Source organism: Aquarana catesbeiana, linkage group LG09 (assembly GCF_042186555.1).
Source record: "Aquarana catesbeiana isolate 2022-GZ linkage group LG09, ASM4218655v1, whole genome shotgun sequence".
Taxonomy (NCBI): Eukaryota; Metazoa; Chordata; class Amphibia; order Anura; family Ranidae; genus Aquarana; species Aquarana catesbeiana.
Genome location: NC_133332.1, coordinates 240,122,100 through 240,141,838, shown reverse-complemented (window position 1 = coordinate 240,141,838; position 19,739 = coordinate 240,122,100). Strand labels below are relative to the sequence as shown.

General features: G+C 43.8%; 2 protein-coding genes across 5 annotated transcripts in view; one reads left to right on the top strand and one right to left on the bottom strand.

The window, feature by feature from the left end:
- TIMM17B (translocase of inner mitochondrial membrane 17B) overlaps positions 1-4,139 on the bottom strand; it is a 25,673-nt gene extending 21,534 nt beyond the window's left edge. Inside the window, exon 1 of the mRNA XM_073600028.1 lies at positions 3,993-4,139. Within this exon, the coding sequence (XP_073456129.1) occupies positions 3,993-4,018 (26 nt within the window). The 5' untranslated portion in view covers positions 4,019-4,139. The remainder of the gene's footprint in view (positions 1-3,992) is intronic.
- PQBP1 (polyglutamine binding protein 1) lies at positions 4,079-19,739 on the top strand. Of its 4 annotated transcripts, none has more exons than XM_073600025.1 (7): positions 4,079-4,226; positions 11,309-11,392; positions 11,494-11,605; positions 14,474-14,574; positions 15,445-15,597; positions 15,679-15,736; positions 19,453-19,739. In XM_073600025.1, exons 2-7 carry the CDS (start codon positions 11,326-11,328, stop codon positions 19,607-19,609), a joined length of 648 nt encoding a protein of 215 aa, XP_073456126.1. In that variant the 5' UTR covers positions 4,079-4,226; positions 11,309-11,325; the 3' UTR covers positions 19,610-19,739. The 4 variants fall into 4 exon arrangements, with proteins under 4 accessions (XP_073456126.1, XP_073456128.1, XP_073456125.1 ...); XM_073600027.1 differs by having other exon boundaries at positions 4,087-4,226; positions 11,312-11,392; XM_073600024.1 differs by having other exon boundaries at positions 4,115-4,271.

The window sequence follows — 19,739 nt, the reverse complement described above, 5'->3', positions numbered from 1 at the left end:
CCAGCATAGATGTGAAGATAGACAGAGAGCTAGAAGTAGTGTCAATGGAATACAAGTGTGCTGATTACCGCAGTCCATTGAAAACTACAAGTCTGTCTGCCGTGGTGGCAGATGGGACTTGTGATTCATTCATTCACAGATCTCTGTGAATTAATGATGCAGCTGTGAAGGCGGAGCCTCACACAGTTGTACCAATTTTAAAAATGACAGTGGCTGCGGGGGAGGGGAAACCCAACATGCTGTCATGGGTTGAGCGGGCTCTCAGGAACGTGTTACACCCTAAACATGGGCGTAGCATGTACCAAGTTCCTAAAGGTGAACTAATGCTGGCCATACACTATACAGAAAATCAGCCAAACCCATTTTCGAAAAACGAACGTTCGACCATGACCGCAAACGATCGTGCCATCATGTAATGACCGATAAATTGTTCAGTGGACATGAATAATTTTTTGTTCGTTTTTTTACATATACCTAGTGCAGACAGTTCGGAAGGGAAACACATTAACCTTGCAATTTATCGTACGTTCGGCAGAAATTTTCCAAACTTCCCGTTCGTTTTTTTTCCACAAAAACGTCACAAACGATTATCGATTTGTGCCCATTAACTTGCCGAAAAACGAACGAAGTGTCTATATGAACGATTTTTCAGCCGATTTTTTGTATAGTGTATGGCCAGCATTAGCCTGTATATCTATATGTGTGCACACAAGTTAGCAGGTGTGTTGCATAAACGTGTATTTCCTTTGTGCGTCAACATGTGATTTGAAGCACGTTGAGACATTTTTTAATTCAAAATAGACAGGGTTAAAATCTATTACCCAAAGCTTGTTGATAACGGTTACCAACCCATGAAAACACACATATGCATTTTGATGTGCTGCCATTGACGTCTTTGGGCTTGCCAATGCACTAAAGAGCAGAAAAAAAAAATGCACATGCCCTTTTTTTCAAAATGCACTGCACTACAGAGATAGGAACAGGCAATAATTTTTTCGTAGAGAAATTGGACATTCAGATAAAAAATGCCTTGACTTCTGCTGAACCTTGAACTCTTTGCTCCTCCCATGAACTTAAAGGGGTTGTAAAGTCAGATTTTTTTAATCTTAATGCATTCTATGCATTAGGATAAAAAGCCTTCTGTGTGCAGCAGCCCCCCCTCGGACTTAACTGAGCCCCATCTCTGTCCAGGAGTGTCTCGGCTGTCCGAGGCTCTCCCTCCTGATTGGCTGAGACACAGCAGTGGCACTATTGGCTCCTGCTGCTGTCAATCAAAGTCAGTCAATCAGAAGAGAGAGCGGGTGTGGCCGGGCTGCAGCTCCGTGTCTGAATGAACACACAGAGCTGTGACTTGACTCAGGTGCTCCCATAGCAGGCTGCTTGCTGTGGGGGCACTCAACAGGAGGGAGGGGCCAGGAGAGCGGAAAAGGGACCAGAGAAGAGGAGGATCTGTGCAAAACCACTGCAACAGAGCAGGTAAGTATAAACATGTTTGTTATTTTTAGACAAGAAAGAAAAACAAGTATTTACAATCACTAATGATTTAAGCCATGTGTCTGCACTTCCTGTTTGCCAGATGATTATGCTCTCTTCAGCCAATATCTCGCTCTAGTCTTCCCTGCTGCCGTCCATATTTTGCTACCACTCATTATTGACCCTTGGCTTGTTCCTTTATGTTTCTGCCTGATCCCAACCTGCATCTACTCGTTACTGACCTTTGGCTTGTTTACTGTCTACGCTCCTGTTTAATCCCTACCTGCTATAGCTGCTACTGGACCTCGGTCTGCTCACCTCCTGGTGGGGCAATCCTGAGAACCATGACCTGGTACCAACACGTAGCAAAAGCCATCTCCATCAGGATCTCCGGTTAGTACCTAAGGCCTGTACACGCGATACGAAAATTGGAAGTAAAATTTGGTCTGATGATCGATCGGCCGATTTTCGGATCGTTAGTATGGTGCTTTCAACAGCCAATTACCATTTTTCGTCAGACAAAAGCTGGACATGCAGACTATTAAATTTGTCATACATGAACTCAACGTCCAATTTTTGTTTAATTAGTTCGGTTTTCATACGAAAAAATCCTAAGAGCAAGACTACGCATACTCAGAAACAAAAGGATACATACAAAACTATTCAACACATTACGTCACTTCTGAAGTTGAATTCTGTCTTACGACAATTTTCATATGGTGAGTAACCTCTTCACTTTCGACACGAGACTAGCATGCAAAAAAAAAAAAAAAACAGACGAACGGTCTTTAGACTCCACACCTCAGGTGAGCCTGCATCATCCACCAGGGTGACTGCCTGCGTACCTATCCTGCTGATTGGTGGTAGTACCACTACTGCTATAGCAACTGGACTTCGAGCCTGACCCGCTCATGACAGCCATATTACTGCATACCCTGCTCTGCCCTGTGTGCTGGACTTAGTCCTTGCTCTGCCACATTGCTACCTTTCCTTGCTGTGCCCAGATTACTGCCCTGTGTGCTGGATTTAGCCCTTGCTATTGTCACATTGCTGCCTACCTTGCTGTGCCCATATTACTGCCCTGTGACTCTGGATTCAACCCTTGTTGTGCCAGATTGCCCCGATTTCCTGTCTGTGCCTATACGGCCCTTGAACCTATCCTTGCCCAATTCTCTGTTGGCACAATTTCTCAATAAAAAAACCCCTTGTGATCCCTACTGCTATGCGTGTGTGTTCTCTGCCCACACCTTTGTTAGTGTCTTCCAACCTTGTGCTTTTTTTTTTTTTTTAATTCAATGAGCTGCAGCCGAGGCATTCCCACCTTACAACATAAACAAAGGGGTGGAAATGACCAAGCTGCAGCTCACCGATATATAAAAAGAGCACAAGTTCTGGGGATGCACAAGCTCATATCTACTGACTTGTTTGTAAAGGTGAAGGCTCTGGGGCCATTAACCTTAGAGAATAGCGATCCCAACATCACTGGCTGCATGCTTACTATGGTTCAGTGACTTTTTTTTTTATGTATCTTTGCACTTGTGGTGCGGTACACAAAAACTAAACAGCAAAAGTGAACAAAAAAGTGCAATGTGGCCACACACATAAAACTGCCTCCTCCTTAAAATGAAGGACCCTCCCTCCCCCAGGTGCAAGACTCTTGATGGGAGTAGGACACACTTAGATCCACCTAGTCAACAGGCCCGTTGGACCCGTCTCTTCATGATCAGCCAAAGCCAACAACCGAGAACTAGGTGGGAGGCTCTCCTGAAAAGCATTCTACTCAAGGCAGGAACCTGATGGCCAAGTACTCACCTGCCCCCACCCCTAGGATTGCCACCTCATTCCTTTAAACGGAACACATATATAATTACAGGTTCTGAGGCGAATTTAATGCAGGTAAGGCAATAAATGAAGTTAATTACCACCTTAATCAGCCACAGAACCTGTGTAATTAATGTGTTCAGTTTCAAAGGGATGAGGCGACAAACCTAATCCCCCCCCCCCCCCTCCACAACTTCAGGGTAGGCTTGAGGACCCACGCCGTACAATGCAGTAGGTATGGATATAGAAGTATAATCACAAGGTGACACAGGTAGAAAGCTAAATAAAAAAAAAAAAAGTGCAGGTGTTAGGCCTTGCAGCCCGGTAATAAAAATTGCTCGGGCCTTACAATGGTTCATCGATCCACCAGGCAAGGAAGAGGGTGACCGCTCCATAAAAACAAGCCAGCAATGGCGGCTCCCATTATTTCATGCCAGCAGCCTTCTATTAACCAGGGGGGATTTCTGGAGGAGTCACCGACCATGCTGTCCACAACTGGCCAACATCCCCCAGCATGCCTTGCCCCTGACCTATAGAATGCATTAACTCCCAGAATCCTCTGCTTGTGTAGCCAACCTCCCAGCATGCTGTGCGCCATGTTGACATTCCTCCCACAGAGCTCAGCTGGGTAGTCAGTCTCCCAGCACCCAGAAATAGTACAAAAGAAAGAAAAAAAACTCCCATAATGCCCAGGTTACCATGGTTCCCGCACATATTCCTCCATTCTGTCAGGACGGGAGTAAAGCCGCGGTCATTGCCCTTTTAAGAAGGCGGGTCACGTGACGTGAAGGTTTACTCTCTTTAGCGACCAATCACAACTGGGGACAAGGTGTTGGAGCGAGGCGTGGAACGCAGCGCGCTTTGATGGGTCGTGATGTCATCAAGCTGCGTCTCCGGGTTTTCAGGTCCTGGAAATTGCGGAGTGGAAGCTGGTGAGTCGTGCATAGTCCGCCCGCCCGGTACACACACAGAGGGAGGTCAGTGCTGCTACTTGTAGTTCTCCACTAGTAGAGGAAGGGGGATTTCTGCCTATGGTGGCAAACTCTAAATAAAATGCATGCAGCTGAATTATTTCATATTCATTGTATTGGAGAGTCGTTAGAGGCGCCCTTCTGTGTTATTCATTCTATTCCTTCCTATTGGAGGTCTTCTATCAGGAATGCACAATGGTTTTCTGGTATCACTGGCAGGCCTTGTAGTGATGCAGATCTGATCTGCCCTATCTCCCCCCTGAGTCCCCTCACACCTAACCCTTGTTTTCTGCTCCTTCTCATATCACAGGTCAGCTCCTCCCCTATCATAGGTCAGCTCCTCCCCCTGACCCCGAGATAAACTGACACAAGGAAAGAAAATGGATGAGAAGTATATGAAAACAAAACAACGTAAATTGGAACTTTAGTCAACAAATTAAAGCGTTTGTAACCCTAAAAAAAAAAAAAAAAAAAAAAATGCTGTTCCTTTAAAGCATGTTAACCAGCACAGTGCTTGTGCTGTGTCATTTGTCCCATTGTATGATGTAAACTACCTGGTTGATGCTGTCTGTTCCTGTGTGTGCTGACCACGGTAATCGTCATGATACCGTGGTCAGCTTACATGCCTCCGTCATCCCGCTCTCTGCTATGAGTCTCTCCCTACCTTCCTGTCTGTTCTGAAGCTTTAGTGTGAGAACCAATCTCCTCCCCGCCCTCCCCTTCTGCTGCTCTTCTGCTGCTCTTCTGCATCAAAAACGCATGGAAAGTAGGTTATATGGTTTCCAATAGAATAGTTCACACCAGTCCGGTCAGATTCAGGGTATCCCAGTTCCCCCCCCCCAAAAAAAAAGAAGTAGACTAGAGATGGGCTCGGGCGCGTTCGAAATCCCACCTGCTCCCGTCAGGAAGGCAACACTGGAAGGCAACAAGCAGTAAGACATTTCCCGATCCGCAGCTGCACAGATGGGGGAAATGTTTCACTGCCTGTGATTAGCCGTGTGCAGTGTCGGCTTTCTGCTGGGATCGGGCAGGTGGGATTTCGAACACACCCGAGCCCATCTCTAAAGTAGAACATGCTGCATTTTTTCTGCACTGGACTGTACTGGGACACAGGAAAACACATCAAAAACACGCCAGTCCCCAGTGCAGTGAAAAAAATAATAAAAAAAACACTTGGAAAGCATCCAGAAATGCATTAAAAACATGCATGCAGAAATGCATCCGGAACAGGATTTTTGTGAACCAGCCCTAAAACATACCATTTATAAATAACTGCCACCCCCTGTGTCCGTTTATTTACAATTCTAATTCTAAATACGTTCTCTTCAGTACTTTAGATCTTGATAAAACAGAGGGGATGGCAGTTATTTATTATCCTGACTTTACGACCACTTTATGTCCTGCTAGATGACTTCAGGCTGGCCCCTTTTGCAGATATGTCAACCAGGCAGTAAAACTCCAGAAATATGATATTAAACCATGTTGCCTTCCAACATATAGTTATGTAAAACATTAATAAGTGCCTATACTGCTTAAAATCCAGTAATACACTGTCTCAAACCGCTTAGCACATGCTCAGTTGCTCTTCATTTATAGGCACTGCTGAGTAAGGATGAGCTCCGACGTGTTCGCACAGCCCACATGCAGAGCCCGCCAGGAAGTCGGCACAGCGCTGAGCTAATCACAGGCAGTGAGACATTTTCCCGATGTGCGGCTGCAGAGATCGGGAAAATGTCTCACTGCCTGTGATTAGCACAGTGCAGTGTCGACTTCCTGGCGGGCTCTGCACGTGGAGTGTACGAACACGCCGGAGCTCATCCTTACTGCTGAGTTTGTAGGGGCCGATCTGATGACGGCTTTAAAGTGAAACCCTCCTATTGATCTGCAACTGCCATATTGCTGCACATGTGATCAGTTATGACACCAGCCATTTTATGGTTTGACAGTTTGGTTGAGCACACAAGCAAATGTGACAGTTGGCACGCCCAGCATTCCAGGAATGTAACAGTTTTTTGAAACGAATAAATTGATGGGTTTAGTTCCGCTTTATGATTTACTGCTGTTCAGGTGTTCTGGCCGCCTTCAGCGATATTGGGTTGGACATTAACTGACACTTAGTGGGAACCAGTGACACTAATACAATGATCAGTGCTAAAAGATATGCACTCTTACGCTAATGACACTGCCTGGGAAGGGGTTAAACATCTAGGGCAGTGGTTCTCAACCTTCCTAGTGCCGTGACCCCTTGATAAAATTTCCCAAGTTGTGGGGACCCCTAACAGTAAAATTATTTTTGCTGGTCGCGTTTGCTGGCACAGTGGCGGCGTTTGCTGGCACAGTGGCAACAATTGATGGGCACAGTGGCTGCACAGTGGGACGTTTGCTGGCACAGTGGCTGCGTTTGGCACAGTGGTAACAATTAAAGGGCACAGTGGCTGCGTTTGATGGCACAGGTGGCAACGTTTGCTGGCACCATGGCGACAATTTATGGGCACAGTGGCTGCGTTTGGCACAGTGGCAACAATTAAAGGGGTCAGTGGCTGCATTTGATGGCACAGTAGCTGCGTTTGCTGGCACAGTGGCAACGTTTGCTGGCACAGTGGCAACGTTTGCTGGCACAGTGGCGACAATTGATGGGCACAGTGGCAACAATTAAAGGGCACAGTGGCAGCATTTGCTGGCACAGTGGCGACAATTGTTGGGCACAGTGGCTGTGTTTGATGGCACAGTGGCGACAATTTATGGGCACAGTGGCTGCGTTTGGCACAGTGGCAACAATTAAAGGGGTCAGTGGCTGCATTTGATGGCACAGTGGCAACGTTTGCTGGCACAGTGGCAACGTTTGCTGGCACAGTGGCGACAATTGATGGGCACAGTGGCTGCCCTTGGCACAGTGGCAACAATTAAAGGGCACAGTGGCGGCATTTGCTGGCACAGTGGCGACAATTGTTGGGCACAGTGGCTGTGTTTGATGGGCACAGTGGCGACGTTTGCTGGCACAGTGGCGACAATTAATGGGCACAGTGGCTGCGTTTGGCACAGTGGCAACAATTAAAGGGCACAGTTCCTGCGTTTGATGGCACAGTGGAAGCGTTTGCTGGCACAGTGGCGACAATTGATGGGCACAGTGGCGGCGTTTGCTGGCACAGTGGCGGCGTTTGCTGGCACAGTGGCGGCGTTTGCTGGCACAGTGGCGGCGTTTGCTGGCACAGTGGCGACAATTGATGGGCACAATGGCTGCATTTGATGGCACAGTGGCGGCATTTGCTGGCACAGTGGCGACAATTGATGGGCACAGTGGCTGCATTTGATGGCACAGTTGCAGCGTTTTAATGGGGGTTTTTTTCTGATTGTTTCAGTTTCTTTGCGCCCCCACCACTGATTTATATATAAACGTTGCGGTTGATTCCTCAAAAGTGGTTATTCCGTGCCAGTGCTAGATACACAAAGTGTATAGCTTCCAAACATGTATCTAGCACTGGCACGGAATAACTACTTTTGAGGAACCAACTGGGACGTATATATATATATACTACGTATATATATAAGAACACCTGTGACTTCTGGTAAGTCAGACACACAGGAAAAGCTGACAAGACAACATTTTTTTTATTATGGAGATATATATATATCTCCATAATAAAAAAAATGTTGTCTTGTCAGCTTTTCCTGTGTGTCTGACTTACCAGAAGTCACAGGTGTTCTTCTTCTTCAGCAAGTTTCGTTGCCTCCCTCTTGGTACACTCGTCCGCAGCAAGCGGATTTCGGTGGGTGTACAAAGATGTCCGCTTGCCGACTTCTAAGTCTAAGCCTTACTGCGGACGAGAGTACCAAGATGGCGGCGACGGAACGTCACTTCCGTGTAGTCCCTCCTCTCCAGGAAGTGACATCTCGCTGGCCGAGACGGACGGACTCAGGCAGTAACTTCGGGTCTGACTCGGCCAGCATTCGCGACCCCCTGGAGAATGGGCAATCGACCCCCTAGGGGGTCGCGACCCCCAGGTTGAGAACCGCTGATCTAGGGTGATCAAAGGGTTAACTGTGTGCCTAGACAGTGTTTTACTGTACTATGTATAATGCTTTTACTCAGGGAAGTGATGGATTTTATTCCCTGCTTTTCATATGCTATGTTTACATAGGCAGATGTCCGTTCTGTGTCTCTGCCCGACGACTGGAAGGTGCTGGCGGACATCCAGTGCCTGGCAACCGCAGATCAGCTTCTGCTGTGAGCAATAGCAGGAGAAGCAGCCCGCTGGTGATGCGCGTGTGACCCCTTAGGCGGAAGTGCAGAATCATGTGTGTGTATATACATTATTCTGTGCGGGGGCGCCCTGTAGCAGTAATTTGCTATAGGGCGCCCTGTAGCAGTAATCTGCTATAGAGCGGTCCTTAACTGGTTATCTATTGCTATTTTAGGTGTTACACATTTAAGGTGGAAGTAAAGCTTCGCTGTTATTCCCTAAAAGTATGCAGGCTTTTTATTGCAGATAAATGCAATGTATGCAATTGCAGATAAACAATGCAATGTCTCTTCTGTAATAAAATACACCTACCTGCCTGCTCACAATGTTCCCTGGTATGTAAACTGAGCTGCACATGCAAAACTCAGCTTCCAGTGGCCGGCCTGATCCCTGTGCACAGGGATGACTAGCTCCTGCATATGCATAGGAGTGACGTCACCCCGCACCAGCCATTGATGGTGGCTGAAAACCAGCAGACAGAGGAAGATGCCAGTGAGGGACGGGGACCACTGGAGGAAAGGTGAATGTTCCTCCCTTCATTTCCACTTTAACTTGTGCCAGAATATGTAGTTCCCTTAGTGGTGTTGTCATCACACGTCCATGATATTCATCACTGGCCTCACCCTGGGGGTTTCGATGAGTTTAACTGCATGTTGAAGTTTGGTGGAGTTTTTAGCAGAACTTTAACTAAACAAGAGGACTACCCACACTGATAGGCTAATTGAGTCTCAGATTGGCTATGCAGCAAGAGGCAAGCCTGACAGTTGTCCAGAAACTGAGAGGTCAACAATTACAGGTTACACAAGAATGTTAAAGAGGAACTAAACCCATCAATTTAACCTGGAACTTTATATACAAAATATAAAAATGGGTGAACAGGCAGGATTTTTAATGCAGAAGGGACATGCTTTGTCTCTTCTACATTTAATCACCTTCCTTCCTGTCCACCCCTGTGCAATTGGCTGCACACACGCAGCTCACTGTAGAAATTTAGCAATGCGGAAGCTGACAACTGCCGCGTACACGCAGGAGTGATGTCATATTGGCCCAGCCAATGAAAGCAGCTGGCATTCAATACGTAGACTCTGGGCACTCAGAGATGTCAGCGGCCGGCAGGGAGCCCAAGGACACTGCGTCACCGGACTGTAGGTGAGTATAGTTCCGCTTTAACTGTTTCTAATGACATTCAAGGCATTTTGTGAATAACAACCATGCTGCAGGCGAGATTAGGCTCCACAATCACACCTCAGGTGCTGGCTTGACTCGGCTCCATCAAAGCAATCAATTTACCGGCTACAAGAATGCCACACACCAAGATGCAAAATAATATTCTTCCTTTATTAACCACTTGCCGACCGCAAGATGACATATGATGTCCTCGGCTTGCAGTGGTTATACCAGGATGATGCCTGCAGCTACAGGCATCATCCCGCTATCAGAATTTTCAGCCAGCGATTCTGTTTTAGGCAGAAGTTATTCATTTTTTCATTATTCAGCCACTCAGTTGCTTCTGCAGGAAGTGGAAGAGGGTCCCCCCACCGCTGCTTTTCTCTGGCTTTCCTGTCTGATCATGGAGCCCGGGAGCACTGCGGTCAGCGGCGACGGCTGCACAGAGAACTCACATTGTTCCTCCCTTTCTGTGACCTCGGAAACTAGGAGTGACAAGGATTTTGTCACTTCCAGTTTCGGCTCTTTGTTTAATGGTTAGGAAAGCAGCCGATCAGACTGATCTGTGTCTGATCGGCTGCATTGGAGGCCAGAGGGGAGATTTGGAGATATTAGACCCCAGATCTCTCCATAAAGAGGACCCGTCACGGCCCATGCTTTCACAAGGGATGTTGTTCATCTTGCGCTTCCATAAAGTATAGCTAAAGGCAAAACTTCTTTTTTTTTTTTTTTTTTAGGTTTGGATAGATTGAAGATGAAGTACACCTGTCAGTTTTTATTGCTGTCTGTCCCCATTAGGAAAATTCATCTTTTTATTTTTGTCCTGTTTACCATTATCCTTAAAAATGAAAGTTAAAGAAAATTCCAAATTTTTGGTAGACCCTGTCCCCAGAAAATTAACAGAGTGGAAATCTTCCAATGGAGACACTAGTTCTGGTGACCTGGAGGGCCCAAAGAGATTTCCTATTATTTCCTGTTTGACTATGGGACAGGAAGTGAAGGCAAATTTCCCCAATGGGACACAGATGACAAAAAAAAAACCTGACAGGGGTTATAACCCTTCCTTACTCTATCTGAAATGCAAAAAAAAAGTGTTGTCTATAGTTCAACTTTAAAGCTTATCCCACAGAAATGACCCGCTGTTGTCTCCCACAGGATGCTGGTCCTGAGCAAAGACATGTAGCTGACACTGGAGCTAGTGCATGTTGACAGGAAAGAGATTGGATGAGATCAGCAGCACCGAGGTGTATCCAAAAGGGTCAAAGCAGTATTTTATAGGAAAAAAAATGGTTTATTAAACTTGGTTCTTTAGCAAACTCCATGTCGTCCAGTCAGGACTTGGAACTACTTTAATATAGCTATGATGGTGATAATTTATATGTGTAATCACAGGACTTGTACTGCAGCAAGACTCTAACTTTTAGTATGGGAACATCATTTTTATTTTATCCCAATCTCTGGCTGATGTCAGCTGAAACATACCAATACAAAATGATGTTCTCTGTTTGAAAGACCCTGGAAGAGAATAAGATCTGAGTTATATCTTCCTAAAAGCAATGTAATGCTTTAGCTAACACTGAGCTTTGCTCACTGGTTTGAAAAGAGAAATCTCACAGTGAATGTTTCTTTCTCTAGCAGGTTAGTGATCCAGAATGCCCCTTCCATTGACTCTTCAGGCTCGATTAGCCAAGAGAGGGATTCTGAAGCATGTGGAATCAGGTGAGTGGAGTGGATGATGTCTGCTTGTATCATTTTTAATATCTACTCCTGACACTATATAGACTCTTCTCACTCAATTCTTGTCTGCCATATCCACTTAGAACCAGCAGAAGAGGTCATCGCAGAGGATTATGATGACGATAATGTTGATTATGAGGCAACCCGGATAGAGAATCTTCCTCCAAACTGGTACAAAGTGTTTGATCCAGACTGGTGAGTCCCAGCTGCTGCTTATTCTGGCTGACTTGTGTAATGAGTTGGGTAAAGACCGGTTCACATTAGACTGCATGATAAATGCAAAGTTTTAAGCCCCTTTCACACGGGCGATCCAATCAGGTCCGCCTGTCAGTTCTTCAGGCGGACCTGATCGGATCCTCCAGTCTCTTCTATGGAGCAGCAGATGTCAGCGAACACAGGCCTGGCAGGGAGGGGTGCCCATTGCACTGTTGCTTTTTTTTTTTTTTTTTTATTTGAATTGTTACATAGTGACACTTCACTAATGTCTCTGCACAGCAGTGCAGTGCAGTGACCAGTGGTGTCATCCAGTGCTCTATGAAAAAATGCAACATACACTGAGCAAAATTATAAACGCAACACTTTTGTGTTTGCCCCATTTATCATGAGCTGAACTCAAAGTGAGAATGAAAAAGGAGAAAAAGAAACTGCGCTAGGGTGAAAAACAAATAAACATGTATACCAATATCAAAAAAGTATTAGTGAAATACCATATGGAAAATTGTTGTGAAGAAAACTATAAAAGCATCAATTCTCCTGCATAACATAAATACAGTGATCAAATTGGAAAAATATAGAATCGCGCTACATATGAATATAGTGTATGAAATAAATGCACATTCACACACTAACCCAATAAGGCTAATGATAACATACTAATAACTGTATGACCATGTATAATGTAAACAAAAATGATCATAACATAACACCAAAACAAACAAAAAATTGGATGATGATTAATTTAATAAACAATTTATTAAATAAACATGTGAAAAAATGTGTTCAAAAGACCTAAATGACAGTATCACCCGTGAGCTATAAAAATTAAATTGAAGTGATGATAAAGTCCATCCATATATTGTGAGACTTTCAATATTATGTGGAAAGCTTGTGCATGGTCCACCACCAATGAATAGAGGGTTGCTGCTTACCAGAAGCCTGTGATCCCCCACTACAGAGGATCAAGGGAAGCCTGTGTTAAAAATTGCCCTCCAGGGCGTATCGGATGCAGCCAGAGGCCTGGACTTGTTGGTGGTAATAATAAAGTCTCCAAAGACGCCAAACGGAACTCCTAAAACTTCAAATGTCTCCTAGCACTTCCCAGCTCATAGGAGGATATGCATGGCCTGTAGCATGTCCAGCGCTAAGATCGGGAGGCTGCAGTGAGGTTTGCAGATTTCCATATCCCTGCAGGGGTAGAACGCATAAAGTGCGGTTCTTTATCTGGAGCCGTCTTCCTCCTTGAAGTGCTCACTAACACACTTAGACAGATTTGTGAACAATCCTTGAGAGAAATAGGCCTTTTGTGTGCATAGAAAAAGTCGTAGATGTTTATGTTCAGCTCATGATAGATAGGGGCAAACACAAAAGTGTTGCGTTTATAATTTTGCCCAGTGTATATAGCTACATAGTTAGTTAGTCATGTTGAAAAAAGACACCATCTAGTACAACCAATAAAAAAAAAAAATCATACAATCCCATATACACAATCCTTTACCCACAGTTCATCCGGAGGAAGGCGAAACCCCCCAGTAAAGCATGATCCAATTTGCTACACCAGGGAAAAAAAAATCCTTCCTGATCCCCTGAGAGGCAATCGGATCAACTTTACTTATAAATGTCAGTACCCAGTTATATTATGTACATTTAGACCCTTTTCACACTAAAGGGCTGCTAAAGCACCGGCTGTTTTTGCGGTGCTTTAGCGACGTTTTAGAGTCGCTTTTTGGGCGCTAGCGGGGCGTTTTTTTTTTTTTTTTGTTTTTGTTTTTTTTTTTTTTAGGTAGCGTGACCTTAAAATAAAAAAAAAAGGTAAAAAGGCCCGCTTTTCGGCGCTTTTTAACCGCTTTTTTGGCAGTGCCCATTCATTTCAATGGGCAGGGGCGTTTTGGGAGCGCTATTTATAGCGCTCCCAACCCACCCCAAACATGCTGCTTGCAGGACTTTTTCTAACGTCACTCAAGCGCGCTGCCCGAGTGTGAAAGCACACATTACACTTAATGGGAGGCAGTTTTCAGAGGCTATTTCTAGCGCTAAAATGTCTGCAAAAACTGCCTCAGCGTGAAAGGGATCTCGGGATAGAATCCAGGCCTTTTTTTTTAAAGCAATCTACTGAGCTGGCCAGAACCACCTCTGCATATTTCTGCACGGCACCATAGATCAGACCGGCGTTGTGGTGTAAACGGGCACACAGATAACAATCGTTTGGAATGAAACTTGCAGTGTACTGCGTAGAAGACTGACTACTATAATGTCAGAGGTCCTTAGGAAGCGGTGGCAACCGTGAAACGCATAGACAAGCTTAAGTTAATACATGTTCTGGATGCTTGTCATGTACTTGATTTGTTTTTATTATGGCATCTATACATGATTTTAAGGCTTTGTATAATAAAAGGAACTCCTGTTTTTAATTCTTTTTGCTATGTTATGTATGGTTCTCCAGTGGCATACAACTAAAAGTCCCCTTAAATTTAGGAATTCTCTATTGACTATATGGGATGATGCCCTGGAGAACTTGGTGAACTGAAAACAAATCACCCTCCCATCTTTTCAATTATTGCAGTAGATACACATCCTACAATCATTACAAGCTAAGGCAAACAAATACCACAGGGAATATACCTACACTAATACCTAGTTAAAACAACGTGTACAATGCCTTTTTTAAAGATGTTTTATATTGGTATATATAGGTTTGTTTTAGGGCTGGCATCTCCTCTAACTGTTAGTACACAAGATAGGACAGTTGATAATGTACCCTAGGCTGGTATCACAGATGATCAGAGAAATATTTGTATTCAGATTTGTGATTTTTCTCTCCCCTTCTCCCAACTCTCCTTAATTCAGTGGCCTCCCTTATTACTGGAATGTGGAGACGGATATGGTGTCATGGTTGTCTCCGAATGATCCCACTGCTATTATGAGCAAAAGCACATTCAAACACAAAGGTGATGCTGTCTGTATGTCGCTGTTTGTGAGGAGTCTCATGTATAGAAATGGGGGTTCTTTATTTTTCTCCTACGTCCTCTCCTTTTGTCATACTCCATTTTCTTCCTCTTCTTTCCATTCCTCCCTACTTCTACACCCTTTCCCAGCTCTTTTCTTGAAATTCTCTTCTCCATTTCTCTGGATAGAATCGATTTGCATTTTGTTTGTAAACGTATATCATTGTTATCGTCTTGTCTTATTGTGTTTAGCCTTGTACACACTGTAGAAGAATTAGAAGAACGATCTTTTTTTTTTTTTTTTTTTTTTTTTTTGCATGCTAGTCCCATCTCGAAAAAAAAGAGTGCCATATGTGGTACAAAAATTCTCATATGTTCGAATACAACTTCCCACGTATGTGGCTAGAGTTTTTTTGTCTAGTCTATGGTCGCACTTTGTTTCTGATCGTGCGCAGAAATTTTCATCTGAACAGTTAATATCGGCTCTCAAAAGCAATGTACTAATGAAAAGAAAATTGAACAATTGTTCTAAATACAGACAATTTCCTCCAATTTTCTTAAAGTGTGTATTAGTGACTTCTTCTGTAGTTTTTAAAACCTAACATCTGTGTTTACTTATGTGTGCTATATAATATAATATTTTTTCATCTTCAAAGATTTACTTACACTGTGTGTTTTAAGCTGCTGTTTACATTCTAATGTTGTTCTTCAGCCAGTGTTTGCAGTGCAGGGTGTTACAGGATGTGAATATCAACTCAGATTGACATGCTTCCTTTATTTTATTTTATTTTTTTTTCATTTACATATTTTCTTTCTGTCAGCCTATATCTCTCATAGATAAATTTGTTTATCTTCCTGCCTTTCATACTCCAGAATCCGAGGAAAGGTTGGAACGGTCTGATAGACTGGAGAGGCCTGAACGGTTGGAGCGGTTGGAGCGGGTTGAGAGGGTTGAGAGGGAAGAGTTAAAAGAGAGAAGACACAGCCGAAGGGATGAAGTGGCTCCTTATCCTAAATCTAAAAAAGGTGACACAGCTGAGGAGTATTTCCCAGTTTGGGCTTAATACCAGCTTCCTTGAGATTAACTGATGTGTTTACTTTTCCCAGGGAGGAAAGATGAAGAAATTGATCCCATGGACCCCAGTGCTTACTCTGATGCTCCAAGGTAACTATATACTGTACATCTCCTCATCATTATGATGATTTTCTTTTAATTACAGCAATCAAAAAGGATTAAAGAAAGAGGTTACCTTTTTTAATATACCCTCCTCCAGTAGCATATACTGTACAGTACTTGCCTACCTTAAAGCGGTATTAAACCCAAAACCAAAAATATATTGCAGCTTACCAATCATTAGATATGATAGCTGAATTCATTTCTTTTATTTTAGCCTTTTTCCTTCTGTTTTCACCTGGTGATCTGGCCAGTAACACACCTCCTGTATTAGAGTGTCCAAAGGAGCAGTGGAGGCACCTTTTGGACAGCAGCATTTCAAGTTTGGGCACGGGACTGTTAGATGGGCTAGCAGATTTGGATGCACTAACAAATTGAAGCTGAATTCTAGGTAGCACTTATAATCAGTTACAACAAACTTTTTTTTATCTTTTGGGGATCGAGATTTTTCATAAAAACGTATCATTATAAGCACCCCGTCAGTGGTAAATGGTTTGTCTCAACCATGTAACTGCTATATCTGCAAGAGAGCTTGTTCTTTTGAAAAACAACCAACTAAAAACATGTGAAAAAAAAACAAAGGGAAAGAAAGCCTAAAAAAGAAAACTGATGCAGCCATCACATCTAAGAATTGGTAAGCTGCAATATAATCAACGTTTGCTTTTGGGTTTAATACCGCTTTAACTCTCTCACCACTCTGTTCAGCTGCCATTAAAGTATAACTAAAGGCAAAACTTTTTTTTTTTTTTTTTCTGTGTTGGATAAAGTGGAGAGGGACTAGAACGCCTGTGTCAGGTTTTTATTGCTGTTTATGCCCCTGTTGGGGAGAGTCACCCTCTGTATTTGTCCTGTTTACCATTTTTCTTTGAAAGTAAAAGAAAATCCCAAATTTTTGGGTTGACCTCAGAACACTAATAGATAGGACAATTTCCAGTAAGGACGCTAGTTCTGGTGACACACCAGGATTTCCTCACTTTGGAGACCTTTCCTCTCAATCCTGTTTTGGTTATAGGACGAGAAATGAAAGGAAATCTTCCTTATGGGACACAGATAGTGTTGACAGGGGTTATAACCCTCCTCTTACTCTATCCATTATAAAAAAAAAAACGTTTTGCCTTTAGTGACACTTGTACAACAGAAGTGTATATATACAGCAGCTTATATGCCAACAAAGACCATTAAACACCCAACCTCTGCCAATACTTGAATAGATTAGGAAGAGTTACAATCTCTCAGGTTTTCTTCAATTGCTGTCCAAGTTTTGCGTAAAATCTGGCTCATTGTGAAATGACTGCAAACTGAAAGTCGTATTTACGTTAAAGTTGGATCTGGAGAGATGAGTTACTCACTGGTTTCTTATAGCTCATAGGAACTGGCATATAGATAAAGGTCTGGCTCTTGTCGCTCTTCCTGCTAAGAGAAGTTTCACCAACCAGTTTGGACCAACCAGTAACTTTGCAAGACTCCAAATAAATACATTAATTCTACAAATTTTCTGTCACCTTCCGTTATATAGCAACAGTATAATTTTACAAAAGAAGTACCTTTTCTAAAATAAAATGTCTTCTTGATATTTAGGCAAGTGACTAGTTAGATTTCAAAGAATGATGTTATCAGGCTGCAGGATGCGTTCCCCCAAGACTGTATATTGTACGTTTGTAGCACGTCACAAAGGAGAGGGAGGGCTGATCTTTGTGAGACAACTTGGGAGTAAAGATGGTGCTGGCCTTCTGGGAGGGGGGGGGGGGGGGTGTGATCTCTTTGAAAGGTAAATATATATCTGCAAGGTTTTTTTTTGTTTTTTTTTGTTTTTTTTTTTTGTAAATTTATTTTTATTAATATTTTCCATAGTACATAATGCAAAAGACACAAAGGGGAACCCAAAACCATGCCACGCAGGGCAGGATTCCTATTAAAGCAAATAGCAAACAGAAAACGCCCCCCCCACCTTCCCGGAGGCAAGTTCCCTAAAAAAAGGGCAGGAATACCAACATCATATCATATCATAAACAAGAATATACAGTGTTTTCGCAGTTCTCGAGACAATAAGGCCATCGATCAAACCTACATACATTTGTTTAACCACTTCCCGCCCAGCCTATAGCAGATTGAAGGCCGGGCGGTGGTTCAGTTATCCTGACTGGGCGTCATATGACGTCCAGCAGGACAACATGCCGCTGCGTGCCCGTGGGGGCACGCATCGCAGCGATCAGTGGAGTGGTGTGTCAGTCTGACACACCGCTTCACCGATCTTTGCAAAGAGCCTCCGGAAGAGCCGTTGATCGGCTTTTCCTCACTCGCGTCTGACAGACGACAGGCTTTCATGACAGGGGGGGTCCAGCGCAGCCCCCCCTCAGATGACCACACTGGACCACCAGGGCCGCCACTAGGACCACCAGGGAAGCGGGCAACATGTGGATGGCCAGGTATGTACCCTATGGCCATCCACATGTGCCCAATGTGTCCAGTCTGTGCCCAACCTGTGCCAATCAGTGCCCACAAATGGGCACTGATTGGCACCATTATATTTCAGTGATGCCCAGCAATGCCACCAATCAGTGTCCATCGGTGGCACCTATCAGTGCCACCCATAAGTACCCATCAGTGCCGCCTATGAGTGCCCATCGGTGCCACCTGTGCTCGTCAGTGCCGCCGTATCAGTGCCTGTCAGTGCAGCCATATCAGTGCCCTTCATTGAAGAAGAAGAAAACATACTTATTTACAAAAATTTTTAACAGAAACAAAGAAAAACTTGTTTTTTTTTTTTCAAAATTTTCGGTCTTTTTTTATTTGTTGTGCAAAAAATAAAAACCACAGAGGTGATCAAATACCACCAAAAGAAAGCTCTATTTGTGGGAACAAAATGATAAAAAATTTGTTTGGGTACAGTGTAGCATGACCGCGCAATTGTCATTCAAAGTGCGACAGCGCTGAAAGCTGAAAATGGGCCTGGACAGGAAGGTGTCTAAGTGCCCTGTATTGAAGTGGTTAAACAGCAATCCGTTCCTAAAGAATCCCAGTATTACACAAATTACATATCTTTATGCACCCATACCTCCTCCCCAGTAGTACGATCCTTATAGTCATTAAGCTACGGAAATTGTGCTATCCAACCAGATCTTCCACACTACGCCTTATTTACAAGCCCTCTCCAGTACAATAGTGAGGGTGTCATGTAGGGCTGCAACTAACGATTATTTTCATAATCTTTTAGTTGGCCGATTTATTGTTTTGATTGGTTAATGAAAAAAAATTTGGCTAAAGTTGGCTGGAGATTGTGAGTAACATTCTGCCGATGTTTCGGGGTAAATTTTGGACAACTTTGCTAGTGTGTAATATATCCTGTGTAGGAACTTAAGTTGAATTAAACGATCTTTAGCTGACACCAAGTGAGTGAAAGGGACACGCCACATATTGTCCCACTCCTCTCCTCCCAAATCCGGAACCTCTGCCACCCATTGCTCCCTGTACCTGTTTACCAAGGGGGGAAGAGATAGGAAAAAGTTCTTTTATATAGTTCTGATAATGTGTTTTTCATGGGTTTGTCCAGTATAATGAAAGTGCTAAATTTACATGTTACTAAGCCTGCATGCATTGAACATGATAAATATATCTGACACCTGGGCCATTTTAATATGTGATGCCTGCTGTTCTGTCATTTATACTTTGCATTTTGAGCTTGCCTAACTCTGTTCTCTGCACTCCAGGGGTACCTGGTCCACAGGACTCCCTAAAAGAAACGAGGCCAAAACTGGAGCAGACACCACAGCTGCAGGACCCCTGTTCCAACAACGGCCATATCCAAGCCCAGGAGCCGTGCTTCGAGCCAACGCCGAGGCATCCCGCGCTAAACCAGTGGAATAAGAACACCTGCTGGTGTGCCGCTCTGTATTTTCCTACCCTGTACAGTTTTCTTCTTGGAAGTTTATTATGTTGTGTGTGTGTGTGTGTGTGTGTGTGTGTGCAAAATAAAAAGTAAAAGTCTTTTTATTAA

Bases quoted from the DNA above. Each gene is read 5' to 3' on its own strand.
- PQBP1 (XM_073600025.1), top strand. From the start codon at position 11,326: ATGCCCCTTCCATTGACTCTTCAGGCTCGATTAGCCAAGAGAGGGATT. The intron at 15,598-15,678 runs GTGACACAGCTG...TACTTTTCCCAG, and splicing joins TTATCCTAAATCTAAAAAAG to GGAGGAAAGATGAAGAAATT. The intron at 15,737-19,452 runs GTAACTATATAC...TCTGCACTCCAG, and splicing joins GCTTACTCTGATGCTCCAAG to GGGTACCTGGTCCACAGGAC.